Source organism: Pristiophorus japonicus, chromosome 6 (genome assembly GCF_044704955.1).
Source record: "Pristiophorus japonicus isolate sPriJap1 chromosome 6, sPriJap1.hap1, whole genome shotgun sequence".
NCBI classification, from domain to species: domain Eukaryota; kingdom Metazoa; phylum Chordata; class Chondrichthyes; family Pristiophoridae; genus Pristiophorus; species Pristiophorus japonicus.
In genome coordinates, this window is record NC_091982.1 from 184716610 (window position 1) to 184739042 (window position 22433).

A 22433-nucleotide genomic window follows, 5' to 3' on the forward strand; every position below is an offset into this window, starting at 1 on the left:
GAGCAACAGAATGCCACAGGAGCGCCATTATCCTCAAGTCACTCACCATCCTGACTTGGATATATATCTCCATGCAATCATTGCTGCTAGGTCAATATCCTGTTAGTCACAAACAAAAATTATTGTGGAAGGACCATCACCACAAGGACTAGAGTAGTTCAAGGAGAACTACCATCATCTTCTCAGGCCAACTGGGAATGGGCAATAAATGCGGCCTTGCTAGCATTGCCCACATCCCGAAAACAAATCCTAGAAAAATAATTTGAGAAGCGAATAAACATTTTCTCTAACTGGGTTATTTTGCAAATTACCTGGAACAGACAGGTTGCGATACCTTCGGGAGAGTACCACAGATGACCTGTTGTATCATGTCAATGACGTTTAACAGGCAACAAGTAGATCATCAAATAAGTGACTCGCATTAATAAATCTTATATGATCCATATCAATTCATTTAGTGATCAAACTGTGTTGGCTGTGTTAGAGGCGCTTCTATGAATGTGTTTCTGTACCTCAGAACTTGCAGAGCAAGGTCCAAAACTGAAAACCTAACATTTGCGAATGACTTTCATCGGCATCATACACCATAAACATTTCACAAGCAAGCACCCTTTTGTTTCCAAAATTGTACTCAGTTTTATTTAAATACAACGGCATTCAATAAATACATGACTCCTCACTAATTACATCATGCACGGCCGGGACACTTACAAAAAAAAGAAATCACAAACTATGATAATTTTATTTCATTTATATAAGCATATGCACAAATTCTGAGGATTCTGCTGCAGAAGTACAGACTCAATATTGAAAGATCCAAGTGAAAAACACTGGATATGACTTTGTTTTACTCCAGACAAAAACTTGTCTTACAAGTACTTTAATTTTGCATTATTTTTTTTTCCAGGGATCAGAGAGATGCTGTCTTTGCTTGTAAGTTAATAAGTGCAACGGATTGCACTTATGAAGTGGGTGAGATAAGTAGGCTATGTAATTTCTCGATGAATGCAGTTCAGACAGGTTGTTGAGCTGGACATGAGCTAAACAGTTAAAATATTTGCACTGAAAAAGTTATACATTTGACAAAACAGTTCATCAGCCCTCACTTACACAGCAGCGTTTAATCTTGTTTTGGACACTTGAGACAATCAACATTTTAATGTGTTTCAGGAGGTTGAATATTACAATAGAAAACGTGATTAGCTGAAGCTTTTGTGCTGAATTGTCAAGATTATAAAAATGCAAGGAAAACATTGCTCATGAATTCTCAGCTCAAAGAATAGAATGCAAGGAGAATTTAAATGCTCTTTCAATTTTAATGTACACAATTTGTAAAGTGATGTCTTCTGAGGTGTGTTTAAGCCAGTACTTTTGAGTCTCCCTGCAGCACTTCAGACAATGGTTCCTGATTCAAGCAACATCTCATGACACAAGCTCCAGGTCAAGGGCTGTGTGGTGAACTAATTCATACTAAGGAAAAAAACATTAGCTTTAATTACATTACATCAAATCAAGTTTTAATAGAAAAAAATTGATAATCCTTAAAATGGTTCCAACAGTGCTGGGAAAACAAAGTTAAATATTTTTTTTACAAACATTAAAGAAGAACCATTTCTTAGCAAGTATAGACTGGCTTTAAAACAAACCTTTTTTCTGAAATGATTTTAAATTTATTCATTCAATATGGAAAAGCAATAGAAAATAACTGATCACAATATTCACAATTAAGCTTAACAGAATAGTTAAACACAGGATAATAAAAAATATATATTTTCCCAGAAAAAATATTCAAGACCTGACCAATAAAAGCAAGTAATGTGCCAATAAGATTCAATCGGAGTTTGTGTTCACAGTGGAACAATGTGAAAGGTATTTTTAAAACCTTTCCTCTTACAATATACAAATTACAACTCCCTTATAGTGCACACATTGTGTGCTCTGGAATACTATGTACTATTCTATGGATATGTTGATGACCAATATCTGGGACATGAGTGCAGGTGAAATGTGCTGATATTAGTCAGAAATCCCTGTCAGCACGACTATAGTTTATCACACGAGAATAACACTTAATCACATTCCATGAACAAGTATAAAAACATCTTTAGTTCCCCTGGTGGCTCAGCTGTTTAACCCAGTGAGTAGGGCCCAGGTTCGATCCCCAGTCTGTTCTGAATTAGCTGATCTTAACTGGGGGAGGGGGTGATAGGGATACCACAATTGATCTCAGAAACCCTGTTTTGGGGAGCAGGAAAATCAGCTGGGTTCATACTCTTGATCACGATTCAGTGACCCATGCTGAAAGTGCAGATGTCGAGAAAGTAGATGAACAAACTTAATTGTTGCTCCTGCAATTAAAGTCTGCCGGCATTGTTTAGGCTCACACAAGAAGAATCACTTGTTCAAGGTGCCAGAGGGTGTATGGGCACCCACAGAACCATACATCAGCAAAAAGTCAATACAGTATTCCATGAAATGAGGCGAGACAGTTGGTCAAAAACTGGAGGGCGGGGAAAGAAAGACTTGGATTTATTTAGCGCCTTTCATGGCCACCAGACGTCTCAAGGTGCTTTACAGCCAATGAAGTACTTTTGGAGTGTAGTCACTGTTGCAATGTAGGAAAAATGTCGAGACAGTAGATGAATAAACTTAGTTGTTCTTCCTGCAATTAAATAGTCTGCCAGCAATAAATGTTTAGGCTCACACAAGAATAATAATCACTTGTTTAAGGTGCCAGTGGGTGTTTGGCACCTAGAAAAGAGAGAAACATGTTTACCTCAACTCATAATATGTAGCTATAATTAAAATTGTACCAAACTCTTAGTTCACTGTAGCATGTAAATTAAAAAGTGCTAATTTGGACTATGGATTTATATTTACACGATGGTATTCAGAAGTTACTGTTTATCCAAACACGTAAGGAATCAATAAAGTTGCAAATCATTTAAATATGGTTGGATTATGTCCAATGCAGTGACTTTAATGAATAGAGCAGATTTAACGCAAAGTTTCCTCAACCATTGTTTTTCTTCTTCTTGTTAATTCTGCCTGCCAGTTGTTCTCACTATCCTTCCTTTCCTGGGAGTGATGTCTTTGCTGGGGAGAGTTAAACAGGTGCCGGTTGCCTTTCAGTACCTTACCCAGGTGACCATTATTCATGTGAGAATTTTGACAGCAAATGGAACCTGTCCTTTGGGGAAGGGGGAGGGGGGAGCAGGCATCACCACCAAACCTGATGCTCACCCAGTGAATACTCTTCTGCACTTCCAGCAATGATTGCTGGATAGTGATTAGCAGTGGGAACTCTGGTCAATAATTTATCTTCTTAACAGAAGGATGCTTCTTGGTCAGTGTGGTTCAGCTATTCATTGGATAAATTTTCCTAAACCACCAAGGGATCTTCTAAAATATTTATATAAGTTTGTGTAAATAACTTTTAGTAAATTTAAGTTAAATGCATTTTAGTCAATGAGAACACATACATACACTAGACACATTGCTATTTTTCTTGATGAAGAGCTTCAATGAATACTTCTAATTTCTCCTGAATCTCACGAACTCTCTCTGAAATATAAAAAAAATGTTTGACAATTACTACAATCTCAACACAAACTGAAAGTACCATAAGGATATACATCAGTCAGCTATGGAAGACTTTTGCCTTATCACAGAGCTGCAATTAAGTTTTGAGATATATTATAATCCCATTTAAATTACATGAATATGCTTCAAAGTATATTTTGAATTTAATGCTTGCTACAGTTGACTGCAGGTCAAAGCTTACTTGATTTAAGTAACATTTTCAAAATTTCACTTCATTCCAAACATAAAAATGTCCTAATCAAAGCATTAAATTATCTTCATTTCAAATGCTTATCATCGTAAAACCGCCTTCATAGCTATCATGTCTTTCATAGGTATCACGATCATCGAGGACTTGGTCATCCCAAATGGTTGAGAAGCAACCATCTCATAAACCACAAAAGACAGCTAGCATCTTCAAACCTCAAACATACTAAGATTAGGAATCCCTGAATCAAGCACAAGATCCTGAAGCATTGTAGGAGGGAAATGTTTTTAGATAGTGCATGAAAGAAGCATCCTATGATGATTCCTATTGAGAGATTTTTCTAGAAATATATCAAACGCCTGGAAGGCCAAGACAACTTGGAGTGCATCTTCATGTCTTGTGTGGAAATTCTTAAACTAAGATGTAGATTTTTCAGTGTTGGTGACAAACAGATCTTTGAAATTTGTATGAACAATCTAGTCTTCTGAGCACAGTGCCTTGATGATTTGAGAAACTCTGCCAAATTTGAACCCATTGTTCTGCAGGAGCTTGTCAAAATGCCTCAGATCTAAGTTGACACTGATGCCTCTTGTTTTTTTGGGGAACAATTAGCTAGAGTGGATTTTTTTTTCCTTTAGGTAATATTTGATTATATTTCCTGTAGAACTGTACTCCAACAATTCTGAATTGATAAATCGCTTAAATTGAGAGGATCCTGCAGCAAATTGGAGGGACTCAATTGAGATCACTGTCTAACTGAACAAGCTGGTGTGCTTAGTTGCATTTTCTTTCTATTGTCATGTTACTTTTTCTTCAGATGGCACAATCTCAATAAGTACATATATATATTAAAGGTTGAGTAGGTTGGGCCTCTACTCATTGGAATTCAGAAGAACGAGAGGTAATGTTATCGAAACGTATAAGATTATGAGGGGGCTTGACAAGGTGGATGCAAAGAGGATGTTTCCACTGATGGGGGAGACTAGAACTAGAGGGTATGATCTTAGACTAAGGGGCCGCCCATTTAAAACAGAGAAAATACATTTCTTCTCTGAGGGTTGTAGATCTGTGGAATTCACTGCCTCAGAGAGCTGTGAAAGCTGGGGCATTGAATAAATTTAAGACAGAAATAGACAGTATCTTAAACAATAAGGGGATAAGGGGTTATGGGGAGCGGGCGGGAAAGTGGAGCCGAGTCCATGATCAGATCAGCCATGATCTTATCGAATGGCGGAGCAGGCTCGAGGGGCAGTGTGGCCTACTCCTGTTCCTATTTCTTATGTTCTTACATATTTAAGCATTAAAATACATAACTGAGATTGAAAGGAACTTGCACAGTGATATGCAGTAAGATGCAAATATTGCACAGTAACATTACTACAAAATAATTCCCTTTCCTTCATGTGATCAATTCTAATTCCTCATCCCTTTTTAAAATTATCTGTATAAGAGCATATTGTCAACTACAGAAAGGCTAAAATTATGTTGCAACATAACTGCAGCTAGTACATTATATTAACACCGACATCTCATAACCCTAGAGTCAAATACATTTAAATTTCTTTAAAATATTGTACATCCAGATGATTTAAACACTGCTTTAATTAAATCGGAGTTAATTCAGCAAAACAAGTGGTTTGATGCAGTCATAAATAACAATTCTATAAGTCAGCTGATATGCATGTGTCAAGTAGAAAGTTGGTTTCTGCTCATGTTTGTATAATTATCTAAAACACTAATGCATTGAGTGAAAAAGATTCTTCAAATCATGATTAAGTTTAATTGATCACAGACATTTACTGTTACTTAGTTTTATTTTACTACATGGTTCAGACTAATAACAGGAATGCTTTTGTGTACATTATATAGTTAGAACATGTAAAGGTTTTAGCCTGTGTGGGCTGAAAAGGTTGTTATTTACATTCCACCTGAAGTTCTTTGACAAGCTGCATAGTTCTTTGGTCAGACCCTGAAATGTATCTTCTATACTCCAAGCATTAACTCATTCACTGCACATGCCATTGTTGCCACTTGCTATAGCCCACATCCATTCTGCACAGCTGAAATAACAATGCCATCTGGCATCTTCACAGAATCACAAATTAAACTAGAGATTATGTAATTTGCTGCCTCTAGTCGTATACAAAATAAAAGGTTTGTACTGGCTCTGATCAAATTGTTTCTAACCAGTTTATAATCAAACAAAATATTTCAACCAAAAATGCCTTAATTCTAATGCTTATTCCAGTGAACTAAATTTAATTAATTTTCCAAGTTTGAACTGTTTCTCAATAAAACAAACTTTACAATCAATGAATTTTGCTTTTCTCTGTATCTGACAACAGAGAGCCATTTAGAAATTCAGCTTTCAGACATATCTATTGTAGAATTATACAATACCAAATTTATGTGGGTGACAAATTTCAACATGGACAAAGTTTTAAAGCATCACAGTGACCACCACTCCCTATACTTTTTGTTAAATCCGATGTCAGGCTGATCTGCGACCTGCTTATGACTATTAGCTGCGAATTATATTTTTCTAAAAGCAAAATAAGTATTTTTTTATCTCCAAAACGTAGACCAGTCTTTTTGATCTGTTACTCACAAAATCACTTATAATGAATTTAGATCCAACAGTGTTATTGGAAATGCAACCTTTGAGACAGGCCAAACTGTTGAAAATTTGCAAAAATTGTGTTTGGGAAAACTTTGAGGCACTTGGAATAAGCCACAACTGAAAGTTCATAACAACCTTCACATGTCCAAACATTAAACTATGATCCATACAAGCCTCTAACTAACCTTTGACCCGTCTTTCCTTAATACTATTCCGTCAGTCTTTTGAAGTGTGTTTGCTTAAGAGATGAGCTATTCCATGCCTTAATTCATTATTTTTCTGATCTGGCCATGAATATTCTCATAATCCCTTAACCCATATACGAGAATCTCTTTTATGCACATTATAGGGACACAACTGCTTTCAAATATTATTAGAATCCAATTCAGTGCAATTCTCCTCATCTCCACATGAAGAGATACCTCTGCCACTTCATTTTCTCATTTCTAATCTTCTGGTGCAAGGTTCGGTGTGGTTGTAAAGTATCTAATTGGTCTGCAATCAAGAGTTTGGAAATAGGACAGCACAAAACTTTAACAGATAAAATAAGCTGATGATTATCCTCAAAGGAATTGAGAGAAAAGGGAAACTACTCTCATTCTGGTATAAATGCACATCCAAACATTAACTCTATAATGACTTTAATATCGTCTAGTTTATGGCCACATAAATATAATATTAAACAGTGATGGCTAATATCAAAATTATGAAAAATTGACAATTATTATTGCAGCACATATTTACCATGCTAGCTCTCCCTATTCTGTTGTCTGCCAGCATAATTATGACCTCTCTACAGTTACCCACTTCAACTTCCTCTCCCATTTTCATGCCAACGCATTTGTTGCTGACTTTTCATACTGCTCCAAACAAGCTCAATGTAAATTCCATCAACGGTAGGGGTAACTTTCCGACCATGCTTCCAATGTGAAGCATTGCCTGCCAGGGGTGTCAATCAGAAATTCGGGTGTGCAAATGGTCAGAATCATACATAGCACATGTAAAAGGTTCCAATATTTGTTCCTAGTAACCAAGGCATGAAGTTGGAAAATCCCCACCCCCCCAATATCGTATATCCATCCTGGGTGCCCTTCAGCTGTCTGGCCTCAACGTTCAATTTAAGGGGTAGAAATTGCCCTTCACCAGAAACGGGGCGCACCTATCATTTTTGAAGTGTTCTGGCTGCTGCAATGGATGTGGGGGCCTTTCCGGTGAAATTCAGTTCCTTGGTTTTTTTAAAATAAAAACCAGCGGGATGGAAGTGGATCATCATGGGGGTGGACGTGGGAGTGGAGCACAGTGATCGTCACTAGAGGGGCGGAAATGGGGGCAGGACGGAGTGTCCGCGCTGATGACATTATCGCGTTGGTGCCTCACAACATCTCTCCTCTTCAGTTAAAGGGGAGGGCCGCTGCGAACTCTGCATTCATTTTGGTTAGGTCCACTGGGCCACCAGGGATGGTTTCGGAAGGGCTGTGGCCTGGCCAAATCTGGGGGCATAATTGTCTGGCCGACCTAGCAGTCGGCCGACCAAAACAAATATGGCGGCCGCGGCAGTGCGCCCTCACCTTTAAGGGCGGCAGTGCCACCATTTCACACAGATTGCACCAAAAGTAAAAGCTGTCGGGGGCACCGGCCAGTGACGGGACTGCTCCCGTGGGGCAATTTCGCGAGGGGGTCCCCGCCAGGGGGTAAGGGGTTAGCGCTTGCTTGCCGCGATGGAAAAACGGGCAGAGCGGACCCGGACAATGTTCCGCTCCCGAGGAAGGGCAAGTTCTAAAATGGTGGCCCCTCCACGGAGAGTCGGCAGTCATTCCTTGCCGCCCCATGTCGCGCCATTTTCCTACCAGTTTCTCTCATTCATATTTTACTGTGTTTTCTTCCTTTTTGGTGCCATTTTATGAATTTCTCGCTTTCCACAACTTGACTGAAGATCTTTGTACACTATCCAGAATGTTCACCTCTTTCCGGCTTTCTTTTAAAGTGTAATGGTTTTTTTTAAACCCATGAAACGCCTCTTCAATAATAGTTAACATTTTTATAATTGAAGCCTTCACTTGTTCTCAGTCTTGCATTTCGTTCAGTCCAATCATATTATTGCACTCTGAAGTTACCTGAAACCAAGTTGAGGTATGTAAACAGTTGTGGGAGATTTTATGCTGAGTATACTCCCTTGAACACGCTATTTTACAACAACTTTATAAAATACACCAATACATGCACCCCAAAAATGTATTAAGTAGGACAATTAATGTTTAGGACTTTCACTGCTCATGATCTTCAGTTCCCTTACAAGAATCAACGTAGTTCTCGATTAACACAGGCAAATTGCAAAGCCCTTACCTCTTTTTAGGGAGGTGTTACAGATATTATATTGTACCAGCAGGAAGTGAGATGCTCTTCTGAAAATTATGTACACACTGGTTTCCTACTGGTGAACCAGATCTAAGCTGCAAACTGCCATTAACTGCTTGAAGTAGTGTCCAATTACCTTTCAACATCATAAATTTTATAATTTCGCACTATACTTCCACGAAAAGCAGTCTAAGAACAAAGAACGAATGTTTGTTAAAGAGGGTCAAAAAATAGATTTTGTTTAGAATGCAATTTGTACTGAAAGAAATGGTGGGACAAAATCCTATATTTATTCTTAATTAAAGGCACAAATATGTACCTGTATTGGAGTTAAATTCTTAGATGGTTCAGACTGCTGCATTCCTCCAATATTCCAAGTTCAGCATTTTCTCAACTATCACATAAAAGTCAATAAATTTCTGAACCAGAGGACAAGATATTGGGCAGCCTTCAAGATCATCAATAAGAACTAGTAATCTATTACAAGTTAACATTCGGTGGTTTTTACAAACTATTGACAGCATTGTGATTTTTCTCTGAAATAGTGTGATTTTGGCAAGTCAGGAGGTAAAGAATTTAGTCAATGTTGAGTTAGGGTTCTGCTGCATAGTGGGAGTGCCACTAAAAATTTTAAATGGCCACAAAACTTCATTAGCTTCGGGTACAGCAGATTAGCCTAATTCTCCAAGTGCTGATCTCTGCCAGTTTACTTGTGTTTGTAGAGACTTCTGTTCCTCTATTTAATTTAAGGAAATTGCAGTGTTAATGCAGGCACTACAGATGTTCCAGCATTTGCAAAAGCAGTTGAGAGAGTGGAGTATAGACTCCGAGAGAACTATGGTCAGCAGTGCTCTGCTGTCAGATCAGATTGTGAATGAGGAGCTGGAAGAATGAGTTTTCCAATTTTATCTGCAACTGTCCCATGATGTTTAGAAAAGATTCCTGTGACAAATCTCTAGCTATACTTATGAACAGTCCTGAAAAACTGAAATGCTATCAAAAATGCAGTATAAATGAGAGATTTTAGAAGGCTTCCAATGCATATTAAAACAAGATATCCATTTGTTCTTTCTCAAGCATTTTCGGAATTAATTTTGTCTGGGAATGGCCATGACAGATATGACTTGAGCTGATGAACCAAAAAGTACCAGCTCATATTTGGGAACGTTTCCAATTTCCTCCCTTCCCTGAGGTTTACCTCGCACCAATTGAGAAATGCCCATGTGACATCTTGTTCATTGTCAGGATCGATCAGAAATCACTCTTCAAGACTGGCATTTCATCTTGAATGTGTCAAACACACCGTGTAGTGAAATGGAACCTACATCATGGTATTATCTGACGTGAATGTCCCTCCTATCCATCACATCCAGTGTCCAGGCAAAAGGAATCTTATCTATTATTTTACAAATATGGAAGCAATAACTACTACACAATCTGAACTGAATGCATTCCACATTTAAAAATGGGAAGTTAAAAATTTGACTTAAAAAAAGACACCTTGGGGCCGAAATTGCCCCCCCCCACCAAAAATGTGGGGCACCCAACGTGTTTCGACTGATTTCACCGCCGCAGTAGATGCGGTGAACTCTTGCGCAAAATTCCGCTCTTTGGCTTTTTTTTTTTCGAGCAGCCCGGAAGTCGGTCATAATGGGGATGGATATGCGGCGGAGAGCGGAAGTTTGACAAGTAGAGGGGTGGAAGTGGGGGCTGGGCGGAGTGTCTGCCGCTGCTGATGACATCATCACACCAGCGCCATCGTCTCTCCCCTTCATTTAAAGGGGAGAGCCGCTACAAGCTCTGCGATTCTTTAAGTTAGGACCACTGGGCCACCAGGGAGGATTTCGACCGGGCCAGCAGCCTGGCACCCCTGCCCAGGCAAACCTGGGGACATAACTGTCGGTCCCACCGAGCAGTTAGCCGACAAAAAAAAGATGGCGGCCACGGCAGTAGGTCCTCCCCTTTAATGGCAGCCGCGCCGCCATTTTTCAAGTATTGCAAGAAAAAGCTGTCAGTGGCACTGAGCGGCCGGAACAAGATTTGCAGCATGGAATTTTGCATCGGGGGGTGGGGGGGGGAGCATATCGGCGCACTTAGGATGGATAGGCAGCAGATGGCGCACTTAGGATGGATAGGCAGCAGATGGCGGACTTAGGATGGATAGGCAGCAGTGGCGCATAGTTGGGGGGGGGGAGCGGGTCACTGCCTGGATATTGCAGGCAATTTTCAAAATGGGGACCATTCCACGGAAAATCGGCGACCATTCCACTCCACTGCGTGGCTGCCGATTTCCGGCGGTAACCGGCCTTAAGGGAAGGGGCCATTTCAGCCCCCTTGTTACAATTAGATAGATTTCTGTGATTTCAATAATCAGGTCAGGTATCTACAATTCAGTTTGTCACCAATTGCTTATGCAATTGTCATACTATGTTCATTTGATCTCAAAAACACCCAATTACAGATTTCATATTTCCAAACTTGGTGTGTTTGGAGAGAACTATATAAACTAGCATGCAGTAATAGCAGTAAGAGCAATCTAAGATAATGAAATCGGAGTGGCACACAACAGCTTAAGTACATTAAAGCTTAAGTACATTTTTCCAGTCGTGTGCTGATGCCATTACACTAAATAAACCAAATGACAATACTGCAGCTTTTTAACTCAACTTTGAGCCTAAGATTTCAGATTCACTGCTTGGTGAGATGTCGAGCACCAGATCCGAGCACCATAATTGTAGAACATTTTACTTCCTTCAGTTTTTCTTACCTCCTACAATCTTCAGGTTTCAAAACCCAAGCTTGGCATCACCCAATCATTACTTTCTGATTTATCATACTTTCTCTTTTACTTTCTTCAACCTTGGTGTCCCACACAATGTCCCTGATTCTTCACCTGGTTTCTCAATAAACCAGTTAAGATAGGTGCCATGGGTTAATAAATTATGATCGAGATAGTCCAAGAGCATATAGAGTGAGTAACTTATTACCCTTTGGATGAAATTTCCTACAGGCATTCATTAACCCTAGGAGTGCCATCATCCAACCGTACAAAAACCTTCACCTCTACCTTTCTATGACCTCTCGGATTTCAATACTGTATTACTCCTGCTCTTCTTGCCAGGAACTAAATGACTAAAGTATACAAGACACCCAAATATTGGCTGGGACTTTCCTTGGCGGGTGATGTCAGTGGCGGGTCACGGCCCTGCTGCTGGCTCCATCCCACTCCGGAAAATGAATTTACGTTGATTGAGCTTGTTAAACCTGCCCAGCATGTTTCCCGGGCCAATTAGATGAAGCGGGTCTGATGACATAATTCATTACGCGTCATCCTTAAAGGGACCATGATCAACTTTCTTTTAACATTTGTGCTGTCAGTGTTCTACAGCATTGAAGTGCTGCAAACACTAAATCACTGCACAGAGGGGCAGGGCTACATCCAGGTTCTCCCATGACTCCCTCCATATACTTATGGAGGAAGTCACAGCACGAGGGAGGTTCTCTTCCCTTCCCATAGGCGGAAGAGACTTCCCCAAGAGACCAAAATAGCCTGTTCGCATATTGCACTGGAGGTCACAAGCAGGGATGTGGTCAGTGGCGCAAAACTTTCAATGATCTCATTAGATCATGAAACATTAGTAGAAAGTCACATTTGCCTTCATTCCCCTGTGCCTTTCTTCACATCCCCATCACACCTACTTCCCTACGCTACTCCTGCACATCCTTAATCACACCAACTTACATAAGAACAAGAATAGGAACAGGAGTAGGCCATACGGCCCCTCGAGCCTGCTCCACCATTCAATAAGATCATGGCTGATCTGATCATGGATTCAGCTCCACTTCCCTGCCCGCTCCCCATAACTCATCCCTTATCGTTTAAGAAACTGTCTATTTCTGTCTTAAATTTATTCAATGCCCCAGCTTCCACAGTTCTCTGAGGCAGCGAATTCCACAGATTTACAACCTTCTGAGAGAAGAAATTTCTCCTCATCTCTGTTTTAAATGGGCGGCCCCTTATTCTAAGATCATGCCCTCTAGTTCTAGTCTCCCCCATCAGTGGAAGCATCCTCGCTACATCCACCTTGTCAAGCCCTCATAATCTTATACGTTTCGATAAGATCACTTCTCATTCTTCTGAACTCCAATGAGTAGAGGCCCAACCTACTCAACCTTTCCTCATAAGTCAACTCCCTCATCCCCAGAATCAACTAGTGAACCTTCTCTGAACTGCCTCTAATGCAAATATATCCTTTCGTAAATATGGAAAACCAAAACTGCATGCAGTATTCCAGGTGTGCCCTCACCAAAATCTTGTATAGCTGTAGCAAGACTTCCCTGCTTTTATACGCCATCCCCTTTGCAATGAAGGCCAAGATACCATTGGCCTTCCTGATCACTTTCTGTACCTGCATACTATCTTTTTGTGTTTCATGCACAAGCACCCCCAAGTCCCGCTATACTGCGGTACTTTGCAATCTTTCTCCATTTAAATAATAACTTGCTCTTTGATTTTTTTCTGCCAAAGTGCATGACCTCACACTTTCCAATGTTACACTCCATCTGACAAATTTTTGCCCACTCACTTAGTCTGGCTATGTCCTTTTGCAGATTTTTTGTGCCCTCCTCACACATTGCTTTTCCTCCCATCTTTGTATCGTCAGCAAACTTTGTATCGTTACACTCAGTCCCTTCTTCCAAGTCGTACCTTGCACCTCCACCCATCCCACTCTATCTACATTATCACTGCCCCATCTCACTAGCTACCCCTTACACTCACCCTCATCCTAGTCCAATCATACCAACTAACACACAAAGGTAGCCACTTGGGCGTTTTATCCAATGTTCATGTAAAGTCTGTTAATATGCTGTCTAACATTGAAACCTTTATTTTCAACACTTTTGCATTCTTGGACAGATTTGTGTGCACCTTTTGAAGTGGCTTAGTGAGTTGCAGCAAATGATGAGACACAACGGCACACCCCATAATGATGGTGAGTGTGATAGGAATGGCTTGGACATTGTAGGGATGCTGCCAACCTGGCACATGTGGCAGCCAGGGTGGAGAGTGCCAAGTGAAGTAAATCTGGCCATGGTGAGGCCATCCCTGGCAGCAATGTGCTCAGGTGCTGATGCCCTCTGTCCTGTGCAGCATCAGGTGATTGCAGAGAAGGTTAGTGGTATTGTTGGTGCTGATCATGGTCAGATTCTGAGAACCAATGTGAGACAGCATAAAGGGCACCCATGTTAATGGAATAGATGGCAGGAAAAGTAGAGATGACAGAAGCATTTTGTCAATAGAGAGAGGGAGAGTTCTTCCAATGAGGTGAGAGTGGATGGAGAGTGGAGAGTGGAACGCCTGCAGAATCTGTGCTGGAAATGAACAGTGAAACAGCCTGTGGCTGAGGAAAGTGATGGTGTCAGGTGGGAGCTTTTATTGTACATTTGAAGCTGTCAAATAATCAGCTGGAGCAATGACCATTGAACTCCCACCTCAAGTTCACAGACGTGGTCTCTTGAGCAGCATGGATCCCGTGGGCGAGCAGTGAGAATTAAAATGAAAAAAGTTAAAAGCATTATTAAGGATCTATCAACAACCCAGTAATTGGTTTAAATAGGTCTCCGCCTGTGCGGGTCGGGTCGGATAGGAGATCATGCACTGCCATTGGGAAAGGCGTGTTGCGGTGGCTTGACCCGCCACTGATCCCGCCCGCTGTCCCCCTCGAAAATTCCGGCCCTGGTCTTTGTTTTGGAACTTGTGGGATGGGCTTCCAGGAGTAAAATGTTATTTAATTTCTGGCCAAATTTGGTACATTTTATAGGGGAGTTTACCTTTTACCTTCTAGGAAACAAGTATTCCTAGTGCTAATTATTTTAGAACCTAACCTAGAAATGAAAGTTTTACTAATCTATGAACTATAAAAACAAGAAACACAATTACTGTATCTCTAAAAAAAGACATTTAAATATTTTAATCTTTCCCCCCTCACTAATAGAAATTTCTGATGCCAAAGGATTTAAACAAAATAAAGACAATATATTTCACATCATCATTCCATTTATCTGCTGATTTGTATTTTCTGTCTTTTAAAGCCTTCACTCAAAATTTTACTTGAAAGTCTCAGCCTCTCAAAAGTCTGGGCTTCAAGTTTATATTTTTTCTTAGAGTGGTGACTTTGTGAATATGGATTGTGCAGCTTGAGCTGGTATAGTTGACCTCATTTTTCAAGATGCATCAGCACCAGTGAGCTGGATGACAGAATTTGTTTCAGCTTCTAAGCAGTTACTACTCAGTTGCTTTTCAAATTTATTTGGTGAAAAGTGAGAGAATAAATTTCAAAATCTTTATTCAGATTAAATTTATATAATGTTTTTCAAAAAACGGAAAAACGATGTATGTATGCATGCATGCGTGGAAAAATGTGTACTAATTATACACGTGTTGCAGCTTTTGTTTCATGTTCTATAAACTTGAGAAAGTGTATTGTGATGGAGGCAAGGAAAGTATTTAATGCTGCTAAATTTGGAAGCCAACTAATTATGCCTCCTGTTTTATTGACTTAGAAAAATTAAATGCTAATTACTTACATCTGTGAAACAGATTATAACTGTGTGTCATTCCTCATTCTAATTTAATGTTTGTTTTTAAAAAAGAAACATGTAAACTGAGTTTTGACAGAATACAAAGCCTCTGAGGGAAACAGATAGGAAGTGATGGTAATGGGAAAGAGGAAACCAGGTTGAGGTGAGGAATGTCTCTTGGCTCGTACCACTGGGGGGGGGGGGAAGTGGGAGGTGGGGGGAGGGCAGAGGGAGTGTGTGGATGGCGGGTTAAGAATGAAGAGAGTGATAGCAGAGCAAAGGGGAGGGTAGATATGGGGGATGAATGGGTAGTTGAAAGGATAAGCGATGGGAATGAGAGAGTGGCAGGAAGGGAAGGAGACAGTGAGAAGGAGATGGGGACACAACAGGAGTGAGAGGGTAGGGAGAAACACAAGTGATTGGGAGAGGGGATGAGAAGGGAGCCAAAAAGGGCCACATTTCCCCGCAATCTCTACCCCAATACAGCCTACAGTGATTGATGATTCCTTTCTCTGCCACGTCAATCATCTCTCATCTGAAAGTAAAAATGAAAAACGCAGAGAGAGAAGCAGAAAAGGACACAGCAAAACCCCACCAATGGCGACACTGCAATGCCTCAGATTTGTGTCTCCCTGTTCCTCAACCTGCCTTAAATCTTGCTATTTATCTATTAATATAACATCAAAGTATATTATAAAAATAGAAGATAGAATATGACTTAAAAATAACACCTGAATTACGTCTACGTGCCCTGGTTGAGTTGTATCCTGGCTGATAACCCCGTTTCACCTGAAAAGTACATTTGACCTCCACTTCCTGTGTGCAACACTATAGGAGATCAACTAATAAAGACCAAAGCAGGCAGTCTGTGAATATATCCCCATCATAAGATCCACATTTGTATAAACTAAGTAATTCCTACATGAAAGGAACAAACCTATTCTTCTAATATAGAATATATAATTTTAATATAAACTATTGGAGCAATTTCTCTGCTAAACTAATACAAACCTACAGCATGCCATGCCACTGTTCCAACTGCATATTTTGAATTCTGCCTATAAATCAAAACTAAGAATGTTCTCCTTTTATTTTTTGTAGTCTATTCTATATCCTTTTACTGCTAAGATGACTGCTTTTATTTGGAATCCATTAAAATTAGAAACGTTGTTCTAAATTTTAAACAACCTGGAATGCTAGCCCTATGAAGTGCAAAGTTGGCTGGTAACACATCACAATGCTGAAAATAAAATATTGAGATTTTATTCAACAGTTTTTTCCCCCTTCAACTTATCCAATAGTTGCACTGCAAAGTGAACAAGGCTATGATTTAGTGGTGTTGACAAAGAGTCCTTTGCAAAAGTAAAAGCTTGTGCACAACCTCAGAGGTACCCACTGTTTTCACTCTGCTTCTAACACCTAGCTCATAAGGCAGAGTTTTCAAATAGATGTGGCCCAGAGGAAAACTAGTGAGCTTTTAAAAAGAGAAACCACCCAATGTGCTGCCCTTTAAGATCCAGAACATCATTTATCTCCAGAGAAGAAAGATTTATATCAACCCATTCCTTGTGGGCTGAAAAACAGATGGGAAGTGAATGGACAGTCAGCAGGTCAAGAAAACACAAGGGAGGTGCTATTTATCTCCTGGCTGTACATTCCCAGCATATGAAAGGGGTCAAGACTACAAACACATTGCTGGAAGCTGGAAAAGCCCTTTTTACCCCTCGGCTGTTACAAAAGGGAACGTGGTTCCCATCCTGCTGTCAAATAGCATAAATCTCCATTTGTCAAATCTTTGACTGGAAGTGCAACTCAAAGAAACGCATTGGTGAAACTGTAATAAATCAAACGTAACAACCACTCTATGGAGGGAACCAAACACAAACTGTGGCATTGTTTATCAGACTGAACTCTAATATCCTGGACCATTCCACTATTTTAGTGTTTACACTGCACGGCCTTACCAACAAACAGCTCATTTGGAGGAAGGGGGAGGGAAGAGCAAATGAATAGAGGAGATCTGACTGCAAAAGGGTGCTATAAAGAAGCAAAATTTTAAGAAGCCAAAATTGAGTGGTTAAAATTAAAGTAAACTATAATCTCAGCTACATCAAAAAGTCAAAAATCTCTAATCCCAGGCCAGCAATTATTTTGCAAAATTAAATTAAAAGAAAGTGTAATTTAAGAAAATCCAGAAGCATGTCAAAGGGAGATGAGAGCCTAGAATTTGAGTTACAAATGACAGTCCCGATTGGCTAACATAAAACAGGAGTATAACAGAGCAGTGAGGTGCATTGTTCTGCAATCTAGCATTTAAAGCAATCACCAAGAGGAATGGTTAGGAAGTTTGACCTTTTCTGTCTTCAAAAATGCATTGCAAAATTTCAAAAACACTGCCAATTTTATACAACTGTTTACATCATATACAATTTGAAACAAAAAATTGATTCATCAGTCTCAAACGTTTGTCAAAACTCTTCAAATGGCTGAGGGTAAATACATTAATGTGGTGGGATACTGAACCATCGCAGTTTTCATACCATTTACAGAATATACTGATACCACCAAATCAATAAACTGCTCAGTCGTCCACTGCTTTTTGCAAAAAGCTGCTGCCGTAAAATAGCCGCCTACACAACTGCACTATAAATATGAATTACTTTGAGATGTTAGGATGTGATAAGATACTGTATAAATCTAAGTACTTCATTTATTTGATTTCCTTTCCAGTTGTTGGATTTCCCATTCTGCTAAGCTGAACTCATTCACCAGTATGAGTTAATCTTCAGTTAAAATTTCCTGCTCTATCACAAACTGAGGCTTTTTAGTTTACATCAAGTCAGGACACTTGATCACTGCACTGGAATCCTATGCATCGTTTAAAAAGTTACAAGTACTGCATGGGGCCAAAGGCATCAAAGCTTTGGAAGCCAGCAGTCCAGGTTCAGATTAATGGTTAGTAAATAGGCTTTTAGTCATGTAACAATTCATCATTTCTCTCCATCCATGACTTTAAATGATGTGACTGGGTTCTAAAGACTGAGCCTGGCTGTGTGAGGTTCTGTTTCTCGCCTGCAATTCCATGTCAGGCTCCTCATCAATTACTGCAAGGTTTCAGCATAAAATCCTTCATCTTCAGCGACTTGAGCTGAGTAAACCACTATCCACCAGGGAAGCTTAGTGTTTAGAAGACTTCAACTACCCTAAAATACTTTCGGAAATTATTTTTCCTTTATCTACAAAAAGTGTCTTCTCAAACTGCAACACAATCAGACATAATTTTTCCCTAAATTACAACAGAAATGACAATTCAAAAGTACTTCACTGCTGTTTCTGTTGAGTTTGTTAGTGACCAAGACTGATTTTCATGTTCCTTTTTAAATTTCGATTGATATAGAGTTCAATCTGGAGATGTTTGTGGGGAATTTTTAAGTTATGGAAATGCAGTCTGAGAGGGGAAAAGAGAAGGTAGGATTTATGCTGGAGTACAGTTGGGTAGAACAGATCATGTTTCCCTGATGTGGAGTTTGTTCAACTAGTTGGCTTCTTTTGTTGATATCAATCGTACATTCGGTCTCGATTCCAGTCATGGCAACTGGTTTCAGTTCATTGTTGCCCAAGAATAAACATAAGGTTACCATGTCCAGATGCTCTTTTAGCATGAGACAGATCTCTATCCAAGCTACTTTGTGATTCACTTGCTCAGAACTAGTGTGGACTTCCATACTTTCAAGAATATCTTTAATAAGTAATTTGCCTCCACTGCAGTAGTTGTATTTAGATCCCAGGAGTTCACTATCTTCCTCAATAATCTGAAAAATGTGGACCGTCTCTGTGAATCAAGGTACTGTTTTGTGCTGATCAACATAGAAAATAGGTGCAGGAGCAGGCCATTCGGCCCTTCAAGCCTGCACCGCTGTAAGGGGGAGATGGGAAGGCTTCCTCTCCCACGAGCGGGCTCACTGATATAGAGGGTCGACGCGCGCCCCAGCCCACATAGCAATTCTCGAAGTTAGCAGACAGAGACGGATGGCAAAGTATAACGATCTTTATTACGAACGTCCGGGAACACCTCTTATCACAGTCGCTTGTGAGTGGAGATGCTCCCCGAACAGCACAATCATACAACTTTTATACATTTCAAAACCCCTCTATTCCCGGACAAGACCTCCCTAGATCTCTAATTGAACTACCTTATCAGTGCTACTTCTCTAATTGGACTACCTTATTAGTGCTACTTTGGATTGACAGGCCAAGACCCTCGTGACCGCTTTAGGCCGTGACTTTGTCGGAATTTGTTATACATTTCCTTGGTGCCTGTGAGTCGCCTCGAGCCTCTTCGCAAGGTCTTATCATTGTCTGTTTAGGTTCTCACATCGTATCCTGTCGGAATATTATTGAATTGATAACTTCTGGAGCCGTGGTACTAGGCCGAAGAGAGGCCTTTTACCTCCTTATGGGCCATTGCAGGAACCAGCACTTTAACCCTTGTCCCGCTGGTACCCCTAATGCCAAATTTCTCTTACAACCGCCATTCAATATGATCATGGCTGATCATGCAACCTCAGTACCCCACCCCTGTCTTCTCTCCATACCCACTGATACCTTTAGCCGTAAGGGCCACATCTAACTCCCTTTTGAATATGTTCAACGAACTGGATTCAACAACTTTCTGTGGCAGAGAAGTCCACAGGTTCACAACTGAGTGAAAAAGTTTCTCCTCATCTCAGTCCTATATGGCTTACCCCTTCCTTATGTGATCCCTGGTTCTGGACTTCCCCAACGTCAGGAACATTCTACCTGCATCTAACCTGTCCAGTCCCGTCAGAATTTTATAAGTTTCGATGAGATTCCCTCTCATTCTTCTAAATTCCAGTGAGTATAAGTCCTGCCGTCCCGGGAATCAGTCTGGTGAACCTTCGCTGCACTCCCTCAATAGCAAGCATGTCCTTCCTCAAATTAGGAGACCAAAACCGCACACAATACTCAAGGTGTGGTCTCAGCAAGCAACCCTGTATAACTGCAGTAAGACTTCCCTGCTCCTATACTCAAATCTCCTCGCTATGAAGGCAATGTCATTTGTCTTCTTCACTGCCTGCTGTACCTGCATGCCTAACTTCAATGACTGATGTACCATGACACCCAGGTCTCTCTGCACCTCCCCTTTTACTAATCTGTCACCATTCAGATAAAAATCTGCCTTCCTGTTTTTGCCACCAAAGTCTGCATTATTCTGCATCTGCCATGCATTTGCCCACTCACCTAACCTGTCCAAGTCACCCTGCAGCCTCTTAGCATTCTCCTCGCAGCTCGCACTGCCACCCAGCTTAGTGTCATCTGCAAACTTGGAGATATTACCTTCAATTCCTTCATCTAAATCATTAATGTATATTGTAAATAGCTGGGGTTCCAGCATTGAACCCTGCGGCACCCCACTAGTCACTGCCTGCCATTCATGATGCTGGATTCCAAATGAATTTTGCCAGTCTCACAGTATTACTCTTCAGAGGTAGAGCAGTTGTAAATCAGAGTCTAGAAATTCCTGTGGCAGACTCCTGGGGGAAGATCTCGAAGTTGCAAAATTTCATGGCTGAATCTCTGTCCCGAATTTTTGTAATCTTTTGACTTTCAGCACAACTAAGGTCTGTTCTTCATCTGAGGGGGGGGGGGGTAAAGTGAGGACAAGGAGAGGAAACGATGGTCATTGTGGCAGCTCTGTAAGTGGGCCAATTGGGGCAGCTAATTTTTTTTTTAATTCTTTAAAATCATTTAATTTCTAATTGCTATCAACCAATTGCCTGTGCAATGATAGCAGGCCCCATTTGTGTCAGGTTCAGGTTCCTGCACATACATTGCATTGGGGGCAATGGGAAGAACAGGTATGTATTCCAGTGGATGACATCATCCTGCCTTTTTCTGTAAAGGGGGTGGACTCATGATGCACCTGCACTCACTTCTAGTGGAATTTTCTATGATCCAAGGGCCGAGACCAGGCGTTACTGGGCTCCACCCCACCTGCCGAGATAGCTCAGCTTTGTGCCTTGAGGGTCAATGAATTACTGCATTTAGCAGGAGTCACCCATCGTTGTTACAGCTTACATCAACAGATCCACTTGATTAAATTAGCCTTGTAAATCGCTCCACAGTATCCACTACTCAACTTAAAATTCAGGGTTCTAAGTTTGTAATTATAGACATCACTTCTTACACTTAGCAGCTAAAGTTGACCAATTTGCACTTCAGAAAAACATCTTTATGCTTTAACTATTAGCATGGAAGTGTTCATTGCTTAACTTTTGATAACCATGAAATACGTAAAATGGGAAGCACTCGAAGCATTTTTAAAATGTTGCTTACAATAATTAAAATACACTCATTCTATGGCTGCAGGGTCCAGCTCTATGCCAATGGAACACTTTTAACACTCAGTATTAACATTTCTAAGTAAGATACAGCATAGATTAGATGTAGGAAGCAGTTCCATTTTATCGATACTGAAATTGCCCCATGGCCTGTCCGGGGGCGGTAACCTTCCAGGCTCAGGTCAGTTACCGCCCGGATGTGGAATTGTCCTTTGCGCCCCTCAAACGAGGTGGAGCGTGGTCTCAGGCGCTCCACCTTGTTGGAGGGGTGCTCCCAAGGCTTCGCACAGCATGCTACAATGCCCCTCCCCTTCAGTTAAAGAGGAGGGCCGCTGCGGACCCTGCATGGCCATTTTTGGGCCACCACCAGGGACAATCTCGACTGGGCCAGCGGCCTGGCACATAAAGAGAAGTGCCAGACTGCATGATGGCGGCACAAAAAAGAATCAATTTCAGCCCCAACGTCTTTTACCTCCAATCTTCGAACAGCAGCAGCTGCAACATACTAGTATGAATTTTACCATTTCTTGGAAAAGCATGACTGCCAACTTGATGCTGATTTGTCTAAATTATTAATAGTCTTATCATGGGCCATTTAGAGCTCTTCCAGTTAACTTTTTTTCTTAATTGCTTTATTCTATTATTTTATATAAATTTTAAATAATCAATTTAACTTTACAATCTAAACTATTCACCTGTGGCAGGCTGCACTCTACAAATGGCA

At 40.5% G+C, this 22433-nt stretch overlaps 1 protein-coding gene across 6 annotated transcripts in view; it reads right to left on the reverse strand.

Moving 5' to 3' along the window:
* Nucleotides 1-611: 611 nt before the first annotated feature.
* opa1 (OPA1 mitochondrial dynamin like GTPase) overlaps nt 612-22433 on the reverse strand; it is a 130051-nt gene continuing 108229 nt past the window's right edge. For 5 of the 6 annotated variants that reach the window (XM_070883476.1, XM_070883478.1, XM_070883479.1 and 2 more), the window contains 2 exons: nt 3487-3564; nt 612-1470 (listed from right to left, as the gene is read on the reverse strand). In XM_070883476.1, coding sequence (XP_070739577.1) covers nt 3500-3564 — 65 coding nt within the window. In that variant the 3' untranslated portion in view covers nt 612-1470; nt 3487-3499. Of the gene's footprint in view, nt 1471-3482; nt 3565-22433 lie in introns of all 6 variants that reach the window. The other variant, XM_070883477.1, reaches the window with a different exon arrangement.